Consider the following 22,609-nt stretch of genomic DNA (forward strand, 5'->3'; position numbering starts at 1 on the left):
CAATTGCAATCAGTAGTTAATTTAGGAATAAACAAGGAGATATTAAACAAAAAAGAATCCAAATATTTGATACCAGAATCATGTAGAATCCCAATAATAATGGAAGTGTCACCAGAGGTGGTATTTTCCACAAAATGGCCGCTGCTAGGATATAATACCGACTATAGGAAAATGGCCACTGTTGTTTTTCACAGTGGACCACAGGAAAATGGCCGCGATTATATTTCCGGTTTTACTAAATATAAATACAGCTCCCACAACCAATCCGGATCCCCTGATGAAGTTACGTGATGACGTAATGCGTAGGGAGTGGCCGGAGGTTGAATAATACCGGAAGTGACGTGAGAACGGCGTCCAAACGCCATACGATTTGTTTTATGCTTGTTTTTTAATACATTGATGTAAGAGTCCAGCCTATTTTATTAATAAAATTATATTTTAACTATAAACATACTACACTATTGGAGTTCTCTATCTCTCCCATCCCTTCCCACTTCCCCCCTACCTCCCTTTCTGGGAGTACGAGACTGTATGAGGACATGGATGTGAAGTGTCCATTCAGGTTTAACACTAAGTGGAACGGAGGACCCTCTGGTGGTGGATCTTGGAATAGCGGAACAGATTCCTGTACATTATCTTATGCGGATATTTTAAGTTATCAAGGTGAGGGTTCTGTGAGCTCATTTATGTGATTGTACACCTTTCGCCTTATTGCTGTGTGGTTCTTCTAACGCATTTTTGAAGAAACTTCTTTTTTGGACATTTATTGAAAAATGCTGGATTAAGAGACAATTACCACATTAAATCTAATGCCCCTGGATTGTTACACCAGTTTATGGATTAATCACCTTTACACTTTATTATTATCCCAACTTATTGGGCACCATTTGTACACTGTTTATTTATCCTATTTACTAGGCACTTTTGCACTTTATTATTGCTGTAGCGCAGAATCACTATATGATTTCATGTATTTATGAGTGGAATGTGAACACTGTTAGATCCTGCTGCAGAAAGCTTTTTCACTGTATTTGATTGCACTTTATTGCACGGCACGCACTTTGTTTATTTCTTAATTTATGAGGGTTGCCCTCTGTAAATTAATTAGGGGATCATTTTGAACACATCTTAGTAGCGCGAGGGCTTTTTTATCTTTAATAATGGAAGCTGCTGCAGCGCTGACATGGCGGTCAGTTTGATCCAGTTTAGGGGCGATCCCTCAACTCCTATTTTGAGCATTTTGTAATGCTGATCTTGTTATTGCTGGGTGTTCCGACAAGGTCGCCCCTTCACTTTACGTTTACTAAAATTTATGCTGTATTTCCTGATGGTTCAGGGCCTTTGCTGGGGTCACTTCATGTACAGTATCCCACAAAAGTGAGTACACCCCTCACATTTCTGTAAATATTTTATTATATCTTTTCATGTGACAACACTGAAGAAATTACACTTTGCTACAATGTAAAGTAGCGAGTGTACAGCTTGTATAACAGTATAAATTTGCTGTCCCTGCAAAATAACTCAACACACGGCCATTAATGTCTAAACCGCTGGCAACAAAAGTGAGGACACCCCTAAGTGAAAGTGTCCAAATTGGGCCCAAAGTGTCAATATTTTGTGTGGTCACCATTATTTTCCAGCACTGCCTTAACCCTCTTGGGCATGGCGTTCACCAGAGTTTCACAGGTTGCCAAAAATGTGAAAAAAAAAAAATGGCACCGGTGGCACCTCTATAAGATTGCCAAAGGTAGCTAACCAACTCACCAAATACACACACATATATACAGTGTGTGTGTGTGTGTGTGTGTGTATATGTATGTATGTGTGTAATATATATATATATATATATATATATATATATATATATATATATATATATTAGGGGTGCGCATCTTCACTGGTCTCACGATTCGATTGCGATTATCCTGTCCACGATTCTGCGATGCATCGCGATGCATAATGTGCATGGTTAAAAACTTTTTATCTGAAAATTCAAACAGTCATTAAATAAATGCGAAAGAAAAATACGAAAATGTGAAGAGTATGTATATATAATATATAAATAGATATATATATATATATCTATTTATATATATATATAGATATATATATATATAGAGAGAGAGAGAGAGCGAGATATATAGATAGATAGATATATAGAGAGATATATATATAGAGAGAGAGATATATAGATAGATAGATATATAGAGAGAGATATATAGAGATTGTATAGATAGATAGATAGATAGATAGATAGATAGATAGATAGATAGATAGATAGATAGATAGATAGATAGATAGATAGATAGATAGATAGATAGATAGATAGATAGATAGATAGATAGATAGATAGATAGATAGATAGATAGATAGATAGATACAGTGCCTTGCAAAAGTATTCACCCCCCTTGGCATTTTTCGTGTTTTGCCTCACAACCTGGAATTAACATGGATTGCTTGAGGATTTGCATCATTTAATTTACAGAACACACCCACAACTTTGAGGATGTTTTTGTTTTTTTTTTATTGTGAAGCAAAAAAATAGGACAAAATTCACCCCATAAAGTCAATACTTTGTAGAGCCACCTTTTGCAGCTATCACAGCTCCAAGTCGCTTTGGATAAGTTTCTATGAGCTTGTCACATCTTACCACTAGGATTTTTGCCCATTCTTCCTTGCAAAACTGTTCCAGCTCCTTCAAGTTGGATGGTTTGCGCTTGTAAACAGCAATCTTTAAGTCCGACCACAGATTTTCTATTGGATTGAGATCTGGGCTTTGAGTGGTACAGGTTTTGCTCAAGAATATCCCTGTATTTAGCACCATCCACCTTTCCCTCAACTCTGACGAGTTTCCCAGACCCGACTGCTGAAAAACATCCCCACAGCATGATGCTGCCACCACCATGTTTCACTGTGGGGATGGTGTTATATGGGTGATGTGATGTGTTGGGTTTGCGCCAGACATAGCATTTTCTTTGATGGTCAAAAAGTTAATCTTTAGTCTCATCAGGCCAGAGCACCTTCCTCCATACATTTTGGGAGTCTCCCACATGCCTTTTCACAAACTCAAAACGTGCCTTTTTTGTTTTTTGCTGAAAGTAATGGCTTTGTTCTGGCCACTCTGCCATGAAGCCCAACTCTATGGAGCGTACAGCTAATTGTCGTCCTATGTACAGATACTCCAGTCTCTGCTGTGGAACTCTGCAGCTCCTCCAGGGTTACCTTAGGTCTGCCTCTCTGATTAATGCCCTCCTTGCCCGGTCTGTAAGTTTTGGTGTGTGGCTGTCTCTTGGCAGGTTTGCTGTTTTGCCATGTTCTTTCCATTTGGTTATGATAGATTTGATGGTGCTCCTAAGGATCATCAAAGATTTGGATATTTTTTTATAACCTAACCCTGACTTGTACTTCTCAACAACATTGTCCCTTACTTGTTTGGAGAGTCCCTCAGACTTCATGGCAGTGTTTGGTTAGTGGTGCCTCTTGCTTAGGTGTTGCTGCCTCTGGGGCCTTTCAAAAAGGTGTGTATATGTAATGACAGATCATGTGACACTTAGATTGCACACAGGTGTACATCATTTCCCTAATTATGTGACTTCTGAAGGTAATTGGTTGCACCAGTGCTTTTTATGGGCTTCATAACAAAGGGGGTGAATACATACGCACATGCCAATTATCAGTTTTTAATTTCTGAAAAATAGTTTTAAGTATATATTTTTCTAATTTTACTTCACCAACTTAGACTATTGTGTTCTGATCCATCACATATAATTCAGATTAAAAAAACATTGAACTAAAGGCTGTAATGTAACAAAATAGGTAAAAAGCCAAGGGGGTGAATACTTTTGCAAGGTACTATATTATTAAATAAATATATATATATATACACATACACACAGTATCTCACAAAAGTGAGTACACCCCTCACATTTTTGTAAATATTTTATTATATCTTTTCATGTGACAACACTGAAGAAATGACACTTTGCTACAATGTAAAGTAGTGAATTTACAGCTTGTATAACAGGAACAGGAAGCTGACGATCGGACAGCACCGAGCACAGAATCCCAGCACCCTAAATAGAGCGATTGGCGCCAAACATCGCGTGCGCGCGCTGATGCGCCCAGGCGCGCGTCCGCACAACAGCCAGCCCGGGCGCGCCAATGCGGGCCGGCGCGAAGCGGCGCACTCCAGAGTGCCCAGCAACCGTCCTGTACCGAGATCCTCTCTGACAGGCGGCAACCAGGTGAGGAGTACAAAGACAAGTGTGTTTTACCTACAGTCAAGCATGGTAGTTAGAGTTTTATGGTCTGGGGCTGCATGAGTGCTGCTGACACAAGGGAGCTACAGTTCATTGAGGGAACCATGAATGCCAACATGTACTGTGACATAGTGAAGCAGAGCATGATCCCCCTCCCTTCAGAGACTGGGCCGCAGGGCAGTATTCCAACGATAATGACCCCAAACACACCTCCAAGATGACCACTGCCTTGCTAAAGAAGCTAAGGGTAAAGGTGATGGACTGGCCAAGCATGTCTCCAGACCTAAGCCCGATTGAGCATCTGTGGGGCATTCTCAAATGGAAGGTGGAGGAGCGCAAGGTCTCTAACATCCACCAGCTCTGTGATGTCGTCATGAAGGAGTGGAAGAAGACCCCAGTGGCAACCTGTGAAGCTCTGGTGAACTCCATGCCCAGGAGGGTTAAGGCAGTTGGAAAATAATGGTGGCTGCACAAAATATTGACACTTTGTGCCCAATTTAGACATTTTCACTTAGGGGTGTGCTCATTCACACCTGAGACCTTGTAACACTAAGGAGTCACATGACATCAAGGAGGGAAAATGGCTAATTTGGCCCAATTTGGACTCTTTCACTTAGGGGTGTACTCACTTTTGTTGCCAGCAGTTTAGACATTAATGGCTGTGTGTTGAGTTATTTTGAGGGGACAGCAAATTTACACTGTTATAAAAGCTGTACACTCACTACTTTACATTGTAGCAAAGTATCATTTCTTCAGTGTTGTTACATTAAAAAACTTATAATAAAATATTTTAAAAAATGTGAGGGGTGTACTCACTTTTGTGAGATACTGTGTATATAGATATATATATCATATATTGTGACGGTATGCGAGGTGATATAGTGGATAATCGCTACATTTCACCTCGCATTCGTTCTGTTGTAAGGGATTGAACCGGAATCCGGCCTGGGTTTTTCCAGCCTCTGTGGCAGGCTAGGTTATGGTCCGGATGTTCTGGTCTACTTGAACCCACACTCAGGTGGACTTTAAATAACCAGGAAGAGAGCTCAACAGGGCTCTGGTTTTGGGTGACGGGGACCAGCCCCGCACTGTCTAGAGAGGAGACTGTTTGTTTAGTTAGCGCCGGACGGCAAGGATTTACTTTACTGTTTTGTTTGTTTTTTATTTTGCAAACCTCCTTGTAAATAAACCTGGCATCCGCCAGATTTTTAAGAAAGTGCGCGTTTGCTGACTGTCCTTCAGAAAAGGTGATTTCCACGAGTTAATCTTCCCACACGTGGTGGATTCAGCGGGCACTTTTCTGAAGATGGAGGAAATGTTAAAAGCCTTGCTACAGGCCACTGCAGCTCAGAGGGAAACCAACTGCCAAGTCGCAGAGGCCACTGTAGCACAGCAGGAAATATACCGCCAAGTCGCAGAGGCCGCTGCAGCACAACAGGCGGCCCAGCAGGAAATGAACCAGCAGTTTGCAGAGGCTCTGGTGGAACTGAAAAAGGGGTCCGCAGCTCCTGTGCCAAGGGGAACCAAAGTTGATACGTGCATTCATTGCGACTTTCAAGAGAGTCGCTGTCCGTGAGGGATGGCCAAAAGAGCAGTGGGTGGGTCTGTTGGCCCCATTTCTAACAGGAGAACCCCAAAAGGCCTATTCTGATTTAGAACCAGATAAGGCCCAGGACTATGAGACTCTTAAGACAGAGATACTCGCACACTTGGGTGTCACCATGGCAGTCCGGGCCCAGCGCGTGCATCAGTGGTCCTACTCCATCAACAACCCACCCCATTCACAAATGTTTGACCTTGTTCACCTCACCAGGAAGTGGTTTCAGTTAGAGACCTTGACAAGCCTTCAGATCGTGGAGCGTGTGGTAATGGACTGGTACCTGCGTGCGCTCCCTGCTGCCCTGAGGAAGTGGGTCGGACAGGGGGACTCCAAACTGCAACCCAGTTGGTGGACCTAGTGGAGAGGTACACTGCCACTGAGGACTTGGTGAATCCATCTACGCCCCACTTTGTCTCTAGAGGTGCAAGATCGCCCAGCGGCTCTGGTAAGACCGGGGTTCAAGAGCATGGGGAAGGTGGATAAGACTGTCGTTACAGCTGATGAGACTGTGGGTCCAAGACCTGGAGACTGGTCAAAGAAGCCAGGAAGGTCTTTGGGGCCGTTAAGAGGACTGGGGGTAGGCCACATATGGTGTTTTCGTTGCCATGCATTAGGGCATATTGCTGCAAACTGTCCTATAGATGATGAACCTATGCAATGTGTGATTATGCTTTTATGAAAAGACGCATTTCTCTGTTTGCACAGGTCGCATGTACTGCATCATGTCCGAGTCGCATTTAAAAACAGATGTGTGTTATTTCAGTGGATGGAAAGCCACTCACAGCCTTGCTAGACTCTGGTAGTGTGGTGACCCTAGTCAGGAATGATTGAGTGAACCCCACAAAACTAAACCCCAGTACTATTGGGGTAATTTGCATCAATGGGGACACTCGGGACTACCAAACAGCAGTGGTTTAGGTTAATACCCCCTGGGGCAGTGTAACACATTCAGTGGGGGTGGTACCTTCACTGCTTCATGAGGCTTTAGTGGGGAGAGATTTTCCACATTTTTGGAGGTTATGGGAGAGCAAAGGGAGCCTGGGAGATAGAGCTCCCCCTGCTGAGGAAGCACACGAACTCCCACCAGACCCTTTTTGCCAAAGGGAAGGGGATGTTGTTGGTGGGATCGAGGAAGCCGGAGATACTCTTCCTTTCCCTGTCATGGCTGGGGAGCCGGAGGACCTGGAAGTTAGCTCCCAGCCCGAGGGTAACGAACAGGAAAACACCTCTGACCCTGACAATGAGAGTAGCCAGAATGTTGTACCCGACTTAGAGGTCAGGAGAGAGGACTTCTGTACCGAGCAACTGCGAGATGCCACCCTCATGAGAGCCAGGGAAAACGTTAAGATGTTGGATGGGGAACCCGTAGATCCTAACTGGGGGTGTCTTTACCCTACATGGCCATTAAAAACAATTTATTGTATCAAGTGGAAAAACGTGAAGAGGACGAGATAGACCAGCTACTGGTTCCCAAACCCTTCCGCAGGGTGGTGCTAGACCTGGCCCATGGTCATGTAATGGGGGGAATCTCAGTATTGAAAAAACTAGGGAGAGAATCGCCCAGAGATTTTTCTGGCCTGGGGTGTATGCAGATGTCAAGGAGTACTGCGAATCGTGCCCCGAGTGCCAAATGTTGGCGCTCTCACCCCATTTTCGCAGCCCCCTTGTCCCTCTACCAATAATCGAGGTCCCCTTTGAGAGGATTGGCATGGACCTCGTGGGGCCGGTTGTGAAATCTGCCTGGGGTCACCAGCATATTCTGGTGATCCTGGATTATGCGACGCGCTATCTCGAGGCCATAACCTTGCGCAACACCTCCGCAAAGGCTATCGCCAAGGTGTTGGTCCAGGTGTTTATTCGAGTGGGGATCCCAAAAGGGAACTTAACCGATCAGGGTACCCCATTTATGTCCAGGGTTACCAAGGAACTGTGTAGATTATACAAAATCTCCCATCTCCGTACCTCTGTCTACCACCCCAAAAAGGATTGGTCTGGTCGAAAGATTTAATAAAACTTTGAAAAGTATGCTGAAAAAGGTGGTTGACAAAGATGGGAGAAACTGGGATTTTTTACTACCATATCTCATGTTTGCCATATGTGAGGTTCCGCAGGCATCCACAGGCTATTCCCCCTTTGAGCTTTTGTATGGTAGACATCCCAGGGGGTTGCTAGATGTCGCCAAAGAAATGTGGGAAGGAGAGGCCACCCCATATAGAAGCATCATAGAGCATGTCTCCTTGATGCAGGATCGAATCGCAGCTGTCCTGCCCCTGGTACGAGAAGATATGGAGCAAGCCCAGGAGGCCCAGAGGAGGGTCTATGATGAGGGTACCAAGGTCCGTACTTTCAGCCCCGGGGACAGAGTGTTGGTACTGGTTCACACGGTGGAAAGCAAGTTCCTAGCCAAGTGGCAGGGTCCCTTTTGAGGTTGTCGAAAAGATGGAGGAGGTAAACTGCAAAGTCTACCAGCCAGGGAAAAGGAAACCACACCAAATTTATCATGTGAATCTCTTAAAACCGGTGACACCGGACGTCCCCATAACGGATTCCCTGTCCGTGGCACAACAAAGTGACGTTAGGGCGTTTGTGCACAAAAACAGACTTTTTCTCCCCCTTATCCGGACTGACCAAGGTGATCCAACATGACATAGTGATGGAACCAGGGGTTTGGGTAAATGTAAAGCCATATAGAATCCCAGAGGCCAGGCGAGAGGCAGTCGCAAAAGAAATCAAAAATATGTTAGTGCTGGATGTGATTGAAGAGTCCCACAGTGAGTAGTCGAGCCCCAAAGTGCTGGTCCCAAAAACCTGATGGCACTATCAGGTTTTGTAATGACTTTAGGAAACTCAGCAGTGTGTCTAAGTTCGATGCATACCCGATGCCTCAGGTCGACGAACTTGTGAATAGGTTGGGACAGGTTCGCTACATAACAACCCTAGACCTAACGAAAGGCTATTGGCAAATACCGCTAACTGAATCGGCCAAGGAGAAGACTGCCTTTTCCACTCCTGAGGGCTCGTTTCAGTACAAGCAGATGCCTTTTGGTCTGCACGGGGCCCCTGCATCGTTCCAACGAATGATGGACAAAACTTTGAGACCACATCGCCCGTATGCAGCTACTTATTTGGACAATGTGGTCATCCACAACCCTGCCCCGGGTACAAGCAGTGGTAGATTCACTTAGGGAAGCGGGTCTCACGGCCAATGCAAAAAAGTGTGCCATAGGCCTGGAGGAAGCCAAGTACCTTGGGTACGTTATTGGCCGGGGACTTGTCAAGCCTCAGACCAATAAGATTGAGGCAATTCAAAAGTGGCCCCATCCAGTAAACCAGAAACAAGTTCGGGCCTTCCGAGGCATTTATGGGGTATTACCGACGGTTTATACCCGACTTTGCCACCATTGCCATCCCTCTGACCGACCTGGCAAAGGGTAGAGGGTCGGTCATGGTCAAAATGAATCCTGAAGCTTAGGAGGCGTTTCAGAAGTTAAAACAGGCCCTTTGTGTACTACCGGTGCTGGTTACCCCGGACTTCACAAAGGGGTTTGTGGTACAGACAGACTTCTGAGGTGGGCCTAGGTGCTGTGCTATCCCAGAACAGAGATGGTGAGGAGCACCCGGTTGTATACCTGAGCCGAAAACTGAATAAGCATGAAAAAACTATGCTATTGTCCAAGGAGTGTCTCACTATTAAATGGGCCTTGGAGTCCCTGAAGTATTACTTGTTAAGTAGGTCATTGAAGCTGGTCACCGACCATGTTCCCCTAAAGTGGATGTGTGACAACAGGGAGAAAAATGCCCGCGTGACAAGATGGTTCCTGGCTCTACAGCCCTTTAAGTTTACAGTAGAGCATAGGCCAGGCAAGCTCCAAAACTATGCAGATGCCCTCTCCCGCATGCAATGTATGCTTGGGTCAATTGCACAGCTGCAGGGGCTTGAGTAGAGGGGGAGGATATGTGACGGTATGCGAGGTGATATAGTGGATAATCGCTACATTTCACCTCGCATTTGTTCTGTTGTAAGGGACTGAACCGCAATCCGGCCCAAGTTTTTCCAGCCTCTGTGGCAGGCTAGGTTCCGGTCTGGGTGTTCTGGTCCACTTGAGCCCACACTCAGGTGGTCTTTAAATAACCAGGAAGAGAGCTCAACAGGGCTCTGGTTTTGAGACTCAGGAAGGAACCTGAGTGAGAGGAGCTCTGGCTATTGGACTATAAGTGATCAGAATCCCAAAACTATACCTCTCACATGTGTACAGATAGAGATAGCGGCGCTAATATAAATTGTGTAAAATAATGGGTCAGAGCAGCATAATGTCTATGACCCTCTACTTATACATAAAAATAATAATAGTGTCATGAAAAAAAATTATTTTTATCATGAGAAAAATTTCTTTAACACCCAGTGAAAAGTGTCACTATAAATAATAAATTACAAGAAATGAATGATCAAGCTCAACAGTTGTTTTTCAATCTTCTTGTGTGAAAAATCTTCTACTCTTCCACCACACCACCGTGATAGTGACACCACTCCCTCTGAAGAGCGCACTCACCAGATTGTATAGCCTCCCACTCTCGTGTTCGGCAAAACAGCAATTAAACCACACCTGGGTTGCATGTGATGAACCGTGAATCCAATCAAGCCAGCTCCATATGTGAAAAAATTAATAAAGTGCTCCACATAGCGTGATACCATTTTGACAGATTTATTAAAATCACTTCAAACCCACTTCAATGGTTACACTCACTTTTAAACTGAAACATAAAAGCCTTTAAAATAATCACAGCAAGCACAGCAAGCAACAGGATCAATGATCCAACGGTGCACCGCGGTCACAGCGGATCTGAAGTGTAAACTGGTGTATAGCCCCATACACACGATAGGACTTTGTACAAACTTTCCCTTGGATTTTTGTACAAAGGGTGTTGCCCAAAAGTTTGTCTTGCATACAGACGACAGGACTTTTCCAGCCAACTTTCACCATATCACGTGGTTTTTCAGCTCTTTACCACCACCCTTTGGTCAACTTGTGTATTGTTGTCTGATATTGTGTCAATCTCGCCACTTTTTTTTTGGCGAGATTGACACCATGTGAGCCCGGTTGACACTGGTGCGGGATCCGACTTGGATCCCCGCCAATGCCAGGCACTGTGTTTGGTATAAATCTTGAGGGGGAACTCCACGCCAAATTTTAAATAAAAAACTGGCATGGGTTCCCCTCCAGGGGCATACCAGGCCCTTAGGTCTGGTATGGATATTAAGAGGAACCCCCTACGCCGAAAAAAAACGGCGTGGGGGTCCCCCTCAAGTCCATACCAGACCCTTATCCGAGCACGCAGCCTGGCCGGTCAGGAAGGGGAGTGGGGACGAGCGAGCGCCCCCCCCTCCTGAGCCATACCAGGCCGCATGCCCTCAACATGGGGGTGGGTGCTTTGGGGGAAGGGGGCGCCCTGCGGGCCCCCCACCCCAAAGCACCTTGTCCCAATGTTGATGAGGACAAGGGCCTCTTCCCGACAACCCTGGCCGTTGGTTGTCGGGGTCTGCGGGCAGGGGGCTTATCGGAATCCGGGAGCCCCCCTTTAATAAGGGGGCCCCCAGATTCCAGCCCCCCACCCTATGTGAATGAGTATGGGGTACATCGTAACCCTACCCATTCACCTAGGGAAAAGTGTCAATAAAAAACACAGTACACAGGTTTTTAAAGTAATTTATTAGGCAGCTCCGGGGTCTTCTTCCGACTTCGGGTGTCTTCTTCCGACTTCGGGGGTCCTCTTCTGACTTCTGGGGTCTCTCCGGCGTCTTCTTCCAGTGTCTGCATCTTCTGCCGGCTCCACCGCTATCTTCTGGCGCTCTTTTGCCAGCGGTGGTTCGGACTTCTGGATTGTCTTCTTCCCTCTTCTCTTCCAGAGATGTTGACACGACGCTCTCTCCAGCCGGAAAGGTCTCTGTGCACTCCGCAACGGACTTATATAGGCGGTGACCCCGCCCCCCTATGACATCACAGTCCCGGGGCATGCTGGGACTGTGAGGTCATAAGGGGGCGTGGTCATGTCATCAAGCCCCACACCCGCAGACCCCGACAACCAACGGCCAGGGTTGTCGGGAAGAGGCCCTTGTCCTCATCAACATGGGGACAAGGTGCTTTGGGGTGGGGGGCCCGCAGGGCGTCCCCTTCCCCCAAAGCACCCACCCCCCATGTTGAGGGCATGCGGCCTGGTACGGCTCAGGAGGGGGGGTCGCTCGCTCGTCCCCACTCCCTTTCCTGACCGGCCGGGCTGCGTGCTCGGATAAGGGTCTGGTATGGATTTTGGGGGGACCCCCATGCCGTTTTTTCGGCGTAGGGGGTTCCCCTTAAAATCCATATCAGACCAAAGGGCTTGGTATTCCCCAGAGGGGAATTCCCTCTCGTGCCCGCCGCAGTAAGAAAATGTGTTTTTCCTATTGCAGCAAGCGCGAGATGTACAGTACCCTGCCGCAGGGAAACATTCTCGCGGCTGCGTACTGTAGTTTGTACAAAAGTCCGATGGCTTTGTGTACACACAATCGGACTTTGCTCCATTGGACTTTTGTTGCCGGAAAGTTTGTTCGTTCGCACAGCCAACAAAAGTCCGATGGAAACTGAAAAAGTTTGTCCGATGGAGCGTACACACGGTCGGATGTTGTTCCAAAACAGCTAATTTGCATGTTTGTTGTCAAAAAGTCCGATCGTGTGTACGGCCCTTAACTCTCACCCAACCTTCTAAGGCCCAGCTATCTGATTGGTGTAGTCCTCCTCAGACAGCGGCATCTAATGTCAGTGCGATGGAATGCTGTGTAACCGTGCCCAATTGACATGTTTCGTCGAAAAGACTTCTTCAAATGTACACGTCTATCTGTACACATGTGAGAGGTATAGTTTTGGGATTCTGATCAATTTACGTATTTATTTAAGTGGCAGCTTTTTTCACTGTACACTGTGTATGTACACACATTTTGTATTCATTTACACATATTCTATACAGCTTTGCACTTTTCTTTGGCACAGTGGAGTAAGAGAGATTCAGGGGCGGTTTATTTGTATATCTCTTGCTACAAACTATTGGACTATAAGGTTTGCTTTACTGCATGTTTTGTGGGTGACGGGGACCAGTCCCGCACTGGTTAGAGAGGAGACTTTGTTTAGTTAGCGCTGAATGGCAAGGATTTAATTATTATTTATTTTTTTATTTTGCAAACCACCTTGTAAATACTGTAAACCTGGCATCCGCTAGATTTTTAAGAAAGTGCCCGTTTGCTGACTGTCCTTCAGAAAAGGTGATCCCCACGAGCTAATCTTCCCACAATATATACACACACATACATACATACACACACACACACACACACACACACACACTGTATCTGTGTATGTATGTGTGTATATATATATATATATATATATATATATATATATATATATATATATATATAATTACAATATTTTATATTCTAGCGCATTTATTGTTATTTGTGTTCGCAATTACATTGTCAGTAGCCACCTTCAGCTATGCTTCAGCATTTAAATTTGTCCACTGCTGATCTCTGTAGTCCAGGTTGTCAGGTTGCCTGGATAACGGTGACGCCAGAGCCAATTGGTTGCATCTAAACCCACCTTGGCTTTTTTGCCTATTTTAGATTGTCTAGTAATCCATCCGATCAGGTCTGAAGAAGAAACAGGAGGTTTCGAAGCGCGTTACCGTCCATCTACGGCATCACGTTCCCCTCTGACGTCAGTTTCAGTATTGGTGCAGCAGGCGGCTTCCCCTCTGGTCCAGGCTACTTCACCACCTCGCCACAAGATACCGATACCAGCATCCCAGGGGACACCCTTGATCCCAGCTATGCAATCTACCTACATGCTTGTTTTTATTTACTCAAATGTGAGTTGATAATTTTTACTGTGTCTTATGTCTTATCAAACCCATTATTCAACCACTGCACTTAGTCTGGCACCCCTTCCATTTTCTACTTGTTTTTACAGAGCCTGCTTCGCTCTTAAGGGTGCTGCCGCAAGTGTTCAGTGTTCACCACCCACATGTAAATTGCTTGGCCTTTTTATGAAATTTTATGGACATTTTCCCAGTGTTTTTTAGCCCATTAGTCCTCCAGCGCCAGGTTTATTGTGTGTCTAAAAAACCCTACACCCTACTAAAATACTGCATGGGTTATTTTATGAAGTCATGCGGTATTTAAGTAGTGAACACTTAGGGTAATTTAACGCCTGGCGGTAGTCGGCATATTTATTCACATTAAAAATAAGCGGTATTAAGGAGTGGGCGTCCACTCACGTCCTAAACCACTAAACATGGTTAAGGAGCGGGCGGACTTGTCAAAAACTGTCTTTTTTTTACACTGCACTTTTTTGGGTGAATGAGTAGGGAAGCAGACCCCCACAACCACCAACCAGGGTTGTGGGGAAGAGGTTTTATAAACAAGGCCAACGATAAATCCAAGGAAAGATCCAAGCTTACTCACCGACCAGCCCGCTGACAGGCTCTGTGGCTTACACATGTATTTGCAAAACCCCTGTTTTAACGCATACTGTTAGGTTGATTCGGTTGTCATTGGGCTGGTCGGTGAGTAAGCTTGGATCTTTCCTTGGATTTATCCTTGGCCTTGTTTATATCATATGTTGCCTTCCATGCTGCAATGGCCAGTTATAGGTGGGGGCAGTGGACACCTTTTTTGTATTGTGGGGAAGGAGGCTGGTGGGCACAGTTGGGACTGCACTGATAATCAGTGCTCTGATTATCAGTGTATATGTTCCTTTTAGAGAAGCCGGTTATCGGCTCTCTTCTCCTTGCTGTCAGCATGAGGAAAGAAGTACCAATAACCAGCTTCTATTTACATCTGCTGATTGGCTTATTAATCTCAGTCTGTGATCAGCAGTGTCCTCTGGATCACCGAAGGCCTCCCAGAACTATCCGGCCGCGCTGTAGCCATCATTCGGCAAGTGGTTAAATGTTGTGTGCCAGGACCACTACTTATTTACGACATGCAATTTTTTTTTTTTTTTTTTTTTTTTTTGTGAATTGACTTTCACTCCTGTTTCATGCAGTATCTACCGAGCGCTTTTGCTTTATGCGGTAAATACCGCATAAAGCAGTAGTGAATTTACATTTTTAGGATCGCATGCGGTATTTGGGAAAACACCTAAATACCGCATGCAGTCTGGTTCTGTGAATGGAGCCCAGTGTGAGGCTTGAGAGCAGTTCTTCCACTCCTGGGAGGCAGGCCCAGCAGAAAGTGGCCAGGAGATGGGGGAAACAGGCCAGGAGGCACAAGAAGTGGCTGCCTTCAACACATGCTGGAATGTCCTCATTCAAATGGCCGTACAATGCCCAGATGAGCAAATTAAGGCTATATTTACACAAGCGGCAAAGGCAGCGGACAGGAGGTGTACATATACTGCAGCCACAATGCTTTGCACTGCAGCGTGGCAAAAATAATCCCCCACCACGACCACTTAATGTGACCACCAAACTCAACCTATTCAACTGAAAGGGGACGCACCACAACCACCTTAACCAGCAAAAACTGTGAACTGTGTTCAGTATAAACCGATGATATTGGAGAACAGCAGTTCCCCTATGTCCTCACAGTCCCACTTTAAAGACTTGCTGTCACCATTCTCTAATCTTCCTCCACTGTTCGCCGTTAAGTATGCCTGCAGTGACAGTTCTCAGGGGAGCTTGATTTGGAGATATTACATATCAGAAATGAATTCATACAGATTTTTAAAATTTAGTTATCTGCATTAAAGACAGGTTGCATTAACTGCGCCCTTCCTGGCAGTCTTTGTAGAACAGTATGTTACAAAGGCAATTCCACTTACCTCTCGAGTGAGGGTACTTTGTATATTCTTGGTGAGCACATACTGGGGATGCTGATTGGAGTTCGGGGTATATCAGTGTCTGGCCAAGGGGTGCACTGAAAAGATATTTATTGTAAGTAGATTATGACTAAGCTCCTCAAATATCAAACAAGTCTGATCAATGGAGGAGAGTCGGCACAGCTAGAGAACTGACCACACTGTGCTCTTATGACAGTTTTTGATAGGAAAGCAGAGGTGCTGGTAAGAACACCAGGAACTTCACATGAAGGAAGCAATACAAAGAGAACTGGATACCTTTTCTATACAAGTACATGGTACAGCAGACACATAATAGGAATATGAAATGTTGGGTTTATATATTCTTTAAGTCACTAATAAATAATGATAACCTAACTGCATGGCATTTGATTAAAATTGTAGGAGTCTTCGGTTATTAAATAAACTTACATAGTTACATTGTAGGTAAGGCTGAAAAAAGACAATATTCCATCCAGTTCAACCTGTGTAGGTATACGTGTGTCAGGGTCTATAATAATTTCCTATATCCCTGTATATTGTGTTTTTTAAGATATACATCCAAGAGTCTTTTAAAAATATCTATACTCCCTGCAGACACAACCAATTGTGGGAGAGAGTTCCACATCCTTATTGAGCTGATAGTGAAGAACCCCCTGCGCAGTTTATGGTTAAACCGTTTCTCCTCCAATCTCATTGTGTGGCCCCGTGTCCTCATACACGCCCTTTGACTGAATCGTTTTTTTCCTATGCTGGGATCCCCATTAAGGTATTTGTAGATCGCTATCATGTCACCCCTCAAGCGTCGTATCTCCAGCGAGAATACATTTAATGTTTGCAGCAGAATACTGCAGATTTGGCCTAACCAGGGTTTTATAAAGTGTTAGGATTATAGTTTTGTTCCTGGAGTATATCTCTTTGTAATGCATGCTAAAATTCTTCCTGGTTTGATAGTTGCAGCTTGACATTGCATGCTATTACTCAATCTGTCATCTATTAGGACACCTAGATCCTTCTCCATCCTTGATTCTCCCAGAGGTTTTCCACCTAGTGAATAATCTGCACTTGGGGGCAATTAATGTTTTTTGCCCCCAAGTGCATTACTTTCCATTTCTCCACATTAAACCTCATTTGCCATTTGTTTGCCCACTCCATTATTTTATTCAGGTGATTCTGCAAAATTTCTATGTCCTCATGTGAGTTTATTGCTCTACTTATTTTTGCGTCATCTGCAAAAACTGAGACTGAGCTATTTATCCCGTTCTCCAGATCATTTATAAATAAATTGAATAGAATTGGTCCCAACCTTGGGGTACCCAACTCATCACTCCAGACCAGTCTGAATACATGTTATTTATCACCACCCTTTGGATACGACCCTGTAACCAGTTTTTTACCCAAGAACAAACCTTATGGTCCATGCCTGCAGATCTCTATTAACCACTTACGGACTGCCCGCCGTAGTTATACGTCTGCAATTGAAGAGGAGTATCGTTGTTATGGCAGCAGATAGCTGCCATAACCCCGGTATCCTCTTCTTAAACGGGTGGTCTGCTTTAAGATAAAACTAATCTCTGTGGCGGATTCGCCACAAGATCACTTTTATCGGTGGCGGGAGGGGGCTCCCTCCCCTCCCTCCGTCGCTTACCGGAGCCGTCGGTATCCTGTGTCCTCTGTGGTATGGAGCTGAGTAAGGGGAAGATGGCCCCCACCCGGCTCCATACCAATACAGGTGTGACAAACCCTTGTCCTCAACAGGACTATGTCCACCGTAAATGCTTTCTCTGTCTGGTACCACACGATCCAAGATATTTTAGCCCACCCAGTCACCAGCTGTAACACAGTGTAGGATGAACAACAGCATCAAACTGATTTATTATCACACATGTACACAACAGATATCCAACTCGGGACCATCACCCCCCCCTTTGTAATTCAGGGCGGGGTAAACTGTCCAATCAGCAAGGAGAGCTGTTGGAGGAATCCCCCCCCCCCCCACAGCCAGGGCAGATAGAGACAATAAAACAATGGAATACAACCACACCCCAAACGATCTCAGCAAAAGAGTCCAACAGCATGAGACAACACACAATATATACATATGTACAATGTTCCAATGTGGCTGTAAAGAGAGTCCGACTAGTATAGATCAGAATGGAGTTCTCGGGCACCCTACCCAAAGTGACTCCTGTCACACATCTACCCTTACGGCAGGAGACTAACACTGGAGGAGACCCCAAGCAGGTTGACTCCAAAGTTAGTCAGTAGTTCCATTTCCTCAATGCCGGTATGCCCAGAGTACCCCAAATAAAATTGTCCCAAACATAGCATTACTTACCCAGCCAACCTCTGCCTCTCTCAGAGAACATGCCTGCCACTGGGGAGAGCGTAGACTGGTCCTTCTTCTGGGAGCCCTTTCAGCCACTGGAGAGAAGACAGGGTGACTGGGCTTTACTGGGAATGGAGAGCCCATCTGCATTTTGGTGTCGGCTCCCCCTTCGGTACTGAATAGTGAAGTTATACGGTTGTAAGGCCAAACTACACTTTAGCAGGTGGCCGTTATCCCCTGAGATCCGATTCAGCCAGATGAGGGGGTTGTGGTCCATGAGAATGGTGAACTCCCTGCCGTACAAATAGGGTTGCAGTTTTTTCAAGGCCCATACTATAGCCAGGCACTCCTTTTCGATGGTGGCATAGGCCACCTCTCTGTCCAGCAACTTTCTGCTACTGGCTCAGTGCAACCCCCAGCCCATATGTGGAGGCATATGTCTGTACAATGAACCTTCGCTTGTAGTTTGGGGCTGCCAGGACGGGGTCATGGGAGAGGGCTTCTTTTAGCTGATCAAAGGCAGTCTGGCAGGCCGGGGTCCACGTCACCATCCTTGACATGGTCTTCTTGGTCAGGTCCGTCAGTGGCTTGGCAATTGTGCTGAAATGGGGAACAAATTTGCGATAATAGTTTGGAGTGCCCAAAAAGGCCATAACCTGTTTTTTATTCTGAGGAGTGGGCCAGTCTCTAATGGCTTCGATTTTAGCTGGTTCTGGGCGCAGTCTGCCTCACCCCACCTGGTGTCCCAAGTGTTGGACCTCGGCCATTCCCAAGAAGCACATCTGCAGGTAATCTTCCCATTACTTCAACATCACAGCGCTTGGGCCCCAGTTCATAGTCCAGGGTGACAGTAGCGAGGGGAATGAAGCGTTTGGTGCCGCCTGCCAATCGGATCACTATTCCTGGGCTGGGCTGGACAGCACCAGGGCTCACAACTCGTGGGTCCACAATAGTGATGAACGCACACGAATCTCGGAATCCCACCACCTTTTGACCATCCACGGTGACCTCTTGTAGGTGCTTACCTTAGAGAAGCGATGTAGGGGCCTCAGCAGGTTGTAGGCCAAAGACTCCTGAAAGGGTGTCCCAGTCGACAGAAGAGGAACACCAGTCTGGTGGGGGTGGCGGCATGTCCTCGGGAGCCTGGTACAGATCCACATAATGTACTGGCATGCCAGGGCTAGGTCTGAGAGTTTTGGTTCTGGCAGGGCAGCTGGCCTGATAGTGACTAGGCTGCCCACAGACAAAATAGCGCCTTTCCAAGATGGGTCTTGCGGTCCGCTGTGGGGAAATTGGATGGTGTGGTAGTGGGACCCGAGGGTCTGCCTGGGTGCTGCCTGGGGGTTCACCTGATGATGGGGAGGCATGTAGGGCCCAGAGGTGGGACTGGACACCTTGGGAACTCAGGGTGCCTCGGCGGGAGGCTTCCGCCATTGTGTGTTGATCAAGATGCTACGGACAGCTTGTGGGCAAACATTTTGAAGGAGGTCTCAGGGATCCGAGGGGTTGTCCGGAACTGGGCCCGATACACCTCTGGCGATACAGCGTAATAGTCCAGTACTGCCAGTTTTAGGTCCTCATAGCTACGTTTCTTGAGAGGATCCATCATCCGATAAGCCTCAGCAGCCCCTCCTTCCAACAGTCCTACTACATGGCTGGTCCAGTCTGCGGGCGGGACCCCCAGTAGTTCGCATTGATGTTCAAGGTTCTGAAATAACCCATCCACATCCTCTGTATTGTCTTGGTAGGGCTTAAAGTCCTTCCTGGAAATTCTTTGGGTCTTCCATAAGGCAGGGAGAGACACAGGGGTGGTGGCTGTTTTTTGCAGTCTCCCGTTCCTTTTGTTTTTTTTGTGCCTTTTCAATGGCTGCAAGCTTTCTTTCGGTGGTGACATCCTTCCCCAGAAGGGCCATCTTATCCTCGTACCAAACAACCCAAGGGCTCCTACTGCCTGGGCTGGGAGGCTCTGCTGTGTCTGCGCTGGGAAGTGTATGACCCCCATCTGTGGTTGACTCCTCCTGCTGGCTGTTTTCCTCCAGCAACTGGACCAGCTGGTCCTTATTCAGTCCCCTGTGGTTGAGACCCAACATTCTGGCTCTTTCTTGGAGACTGCTTGATGTCCAATGGTGATACTCTGGGGCCTCAGTGCTCCTAGTGTGCAGACTTTCATCAGCCATCTTGAGCACTCTCATCCCACTGCTGCCAACCAGTTGTGATGAACCCTTGTCCTCAACACGGCTATGTCCACCGTAAATGCTTTCTCTTTTTGGTACCACAAGATTCAAGATCTTTTAGCCCACCCAGTCACCAGCCGTAACACAGTGTAGGGTGAACAACAGCATCAAACTGATTTATTATCACACATGTACACGACAGAAATCCAACTCGGGACCATCACCCCCCTCCTTTGTAATTCAGGGCTGGGTAAATTGTCCAATCAGCCAGGATAGCTGTTGGAGGAATCCCCCCCACAGCCAGGGCAGACAGAGACAATAAAACAATGGAATACTACCACACCCCAAACGATCTCAAGAGTCCAACAGCATGAGACAACACACAATATATACACGTGTACAATGTTCCAGTGTGGCTGTAAAGAGAGTCCGACCAGTACAGATCAGAATGGAGTTCTCGGGTACCCTATCCAAAGTGACTCCTGTCACACATCTACCCTTACGGCAGGAGACTAACACTGGAGGAGATCCCAAGCGGGTTGACTCCAAAGTTACTCAGTAGTTCCATTTCCCCAATGCCGATATCCCCAGGAGGACGGAAGCGACGTCTAAACGTCACTTCCACCCATAGCTCTTCAAGCAACATTTTTTTTTTTCCACCACTATTCCATAATGTTTTGGGGTTCTAAGTAATTTTCTAGCAAAAAAAAATTATTTTAACTTGTAAACAAGTTTGAAAAATAGGCCCGGTCCTTAAGTGGTTAAGCGTTTATGGGGGACTAAATCATGCTTTTGCAAAATCCAGATATACCAAGTCCACAGGCCTCCCCTTATCTAGATGGCAGCTCACTTCCTCGTCGAATGTTAGCAGACTGGTCTGGCAGAAACGACCTTTCGTAAACCCATGCTGATTACCGCTAATGATATTCTGTTCCTCTGTAAATCTTTGGATATAGTCTCTAATCACCCCCTCTAATAATTTACCCAATATCATAGCTCCCAACTGTCCCTGATTTCGAGGGACTGTCCCTGATTTGGAGCAATGTCCCTCTGTCCCTCTTTCCCCCTCATTTGTCCCTCATTTTGGTCTGATCTATGTAGTTGTATATAAAATGCACTTTTTATATTTCAAAAAGTGTTTCCCAGTGCTAAACCTTTCATTCAATTTCTAAATTGTTGCATTTGTACATTTTAAAAAGCCAATATAAAGGAATAGTGGTGGTAAAAAAGCCCTTCTGGATTTAATCGTTTTTTTTTTTTGTTCTCCTTTGCCCTTTGACAGGGCCTGGTGAACTGGCAAGCTCCAGCGCCTAGTACATCCTGGTCGTACATCCAGCACTGCAGTATCACATGGTGACGTGGTGAGTACCATAATTGCAGTTCAAGCTGGTGAGGTGGCTAGCACAACTAGTGTTCCGCAGCCACCAAGAAGACAAAGACAATCCCATCAAGCACATAGTGCCCTTCCTGCTGCATTTGCCAATCTGAATTGGGAGCCCACCACTTCTGCAGCACCCGTACTTCCCCCATTTACTGGCCAACCCGGAATTCAGGTGGAAATTAGTTATAGATCTATTGTGGACCAAAGCAATTTGTATGCTGGTCAATTCATCGCCGCTAATCCCCAGTTGACCCTTGTCAGAGATTGGAAACCTATTACGGTTTCCATATTTAAGACCTTCCTGGGCCTATCCCTCCTCATGGGCATTACTAAAAAGGTTGAGTTGCGGTCATATTGGTGCACTGACCCAATTCATCATATGCCCGTGTTCTTTGCCTCCATGACCAGGACACGATATGAGCAGATCTTGCGGTTCATGCATTTCAATGACAATGAACTCTGTCCTCCTCGGGGTGACCCTGAATACGATCAGCTCTACAAAAATCGGCCCCTCATAAACCACTTCAACCATCAGTTTGCAGCCTTGTTTACTCCATATCTGCTTTGATGTGTCCCTGATTACGTTTTCTGGCCGCTTGTCATTCAAACAGTATCTTCCCAGCAAGCGTGCCAGATATGGGGTCAAGATGTATAAGCTCTGTGACAGGGCAACAGGCTATACATATAGTTTTATGGTTTACAAGGGAAGAGATAGTTACGTAGAGCTGGAGAACTGCCCAGACTACATAGGGAGCGCTGGTAAGAATGTGTGGGACTTGGTGTCACCCTTATTCGGAAAGGGGTACGACTTGTATGTGGACAATTATTACATGAGCGTGCCACTTTTTAGTCACTTGTTTAATTATGGAATTGGCGAATGTGGCATCATGCAATCTAATTGCCGGGGCCTACCCCAGCGGCTTGTAGATTCTCGTCTTAGGCTGGGGGAGAGAGCCTGCTTGAAGTGTAATAATTTGCTCGCTGTGAAGTGGAGGGATAA

The 22,609-nt window shown here is 46.0% G+C and overlaps 1 protein-coding gene across 5 annotated transcripts in view; it reads right to left on the minus strand.

Annotated features, from left to right (window-relative positions):
* Positions 1–22,609, minus strand: part of LOC141114560 (transcription factor CP2-like protein 1) — a 316,164-nt gene that overhangs the window by 77,795 nt on the left and 215,760 nt on the right. For all 5 annotated transcript variants that reach the window (XM_073608327.1, XM_073608326.1, XM_073608328.1 and 2 more), the window contains one exon: positions 15,711–15,805. In XM_073608327.1, the coding sequence (XP_073464428.1) occupies positions 15,711–15,805 (95 nt within the window). The remainder of the gene's footprint in view (positions 1–15,710; positions 15,806–22,609) is intronic.

This window comes from Aquarana catesbeiana, linkage group LG12 (assembly GCF_042186555.1).
Source record: "Aquarana catesbeiana isolate 2022-GZ linkage group LG12, ASM4218655v1, whole genome shotgun sequence".
Classification (NCBI taxonomy): Eukaryota; Metazoa; Chordata; class Amphibia; order Anura; family Ranidae; genus Aquarana; species Aquarana catesbeiana.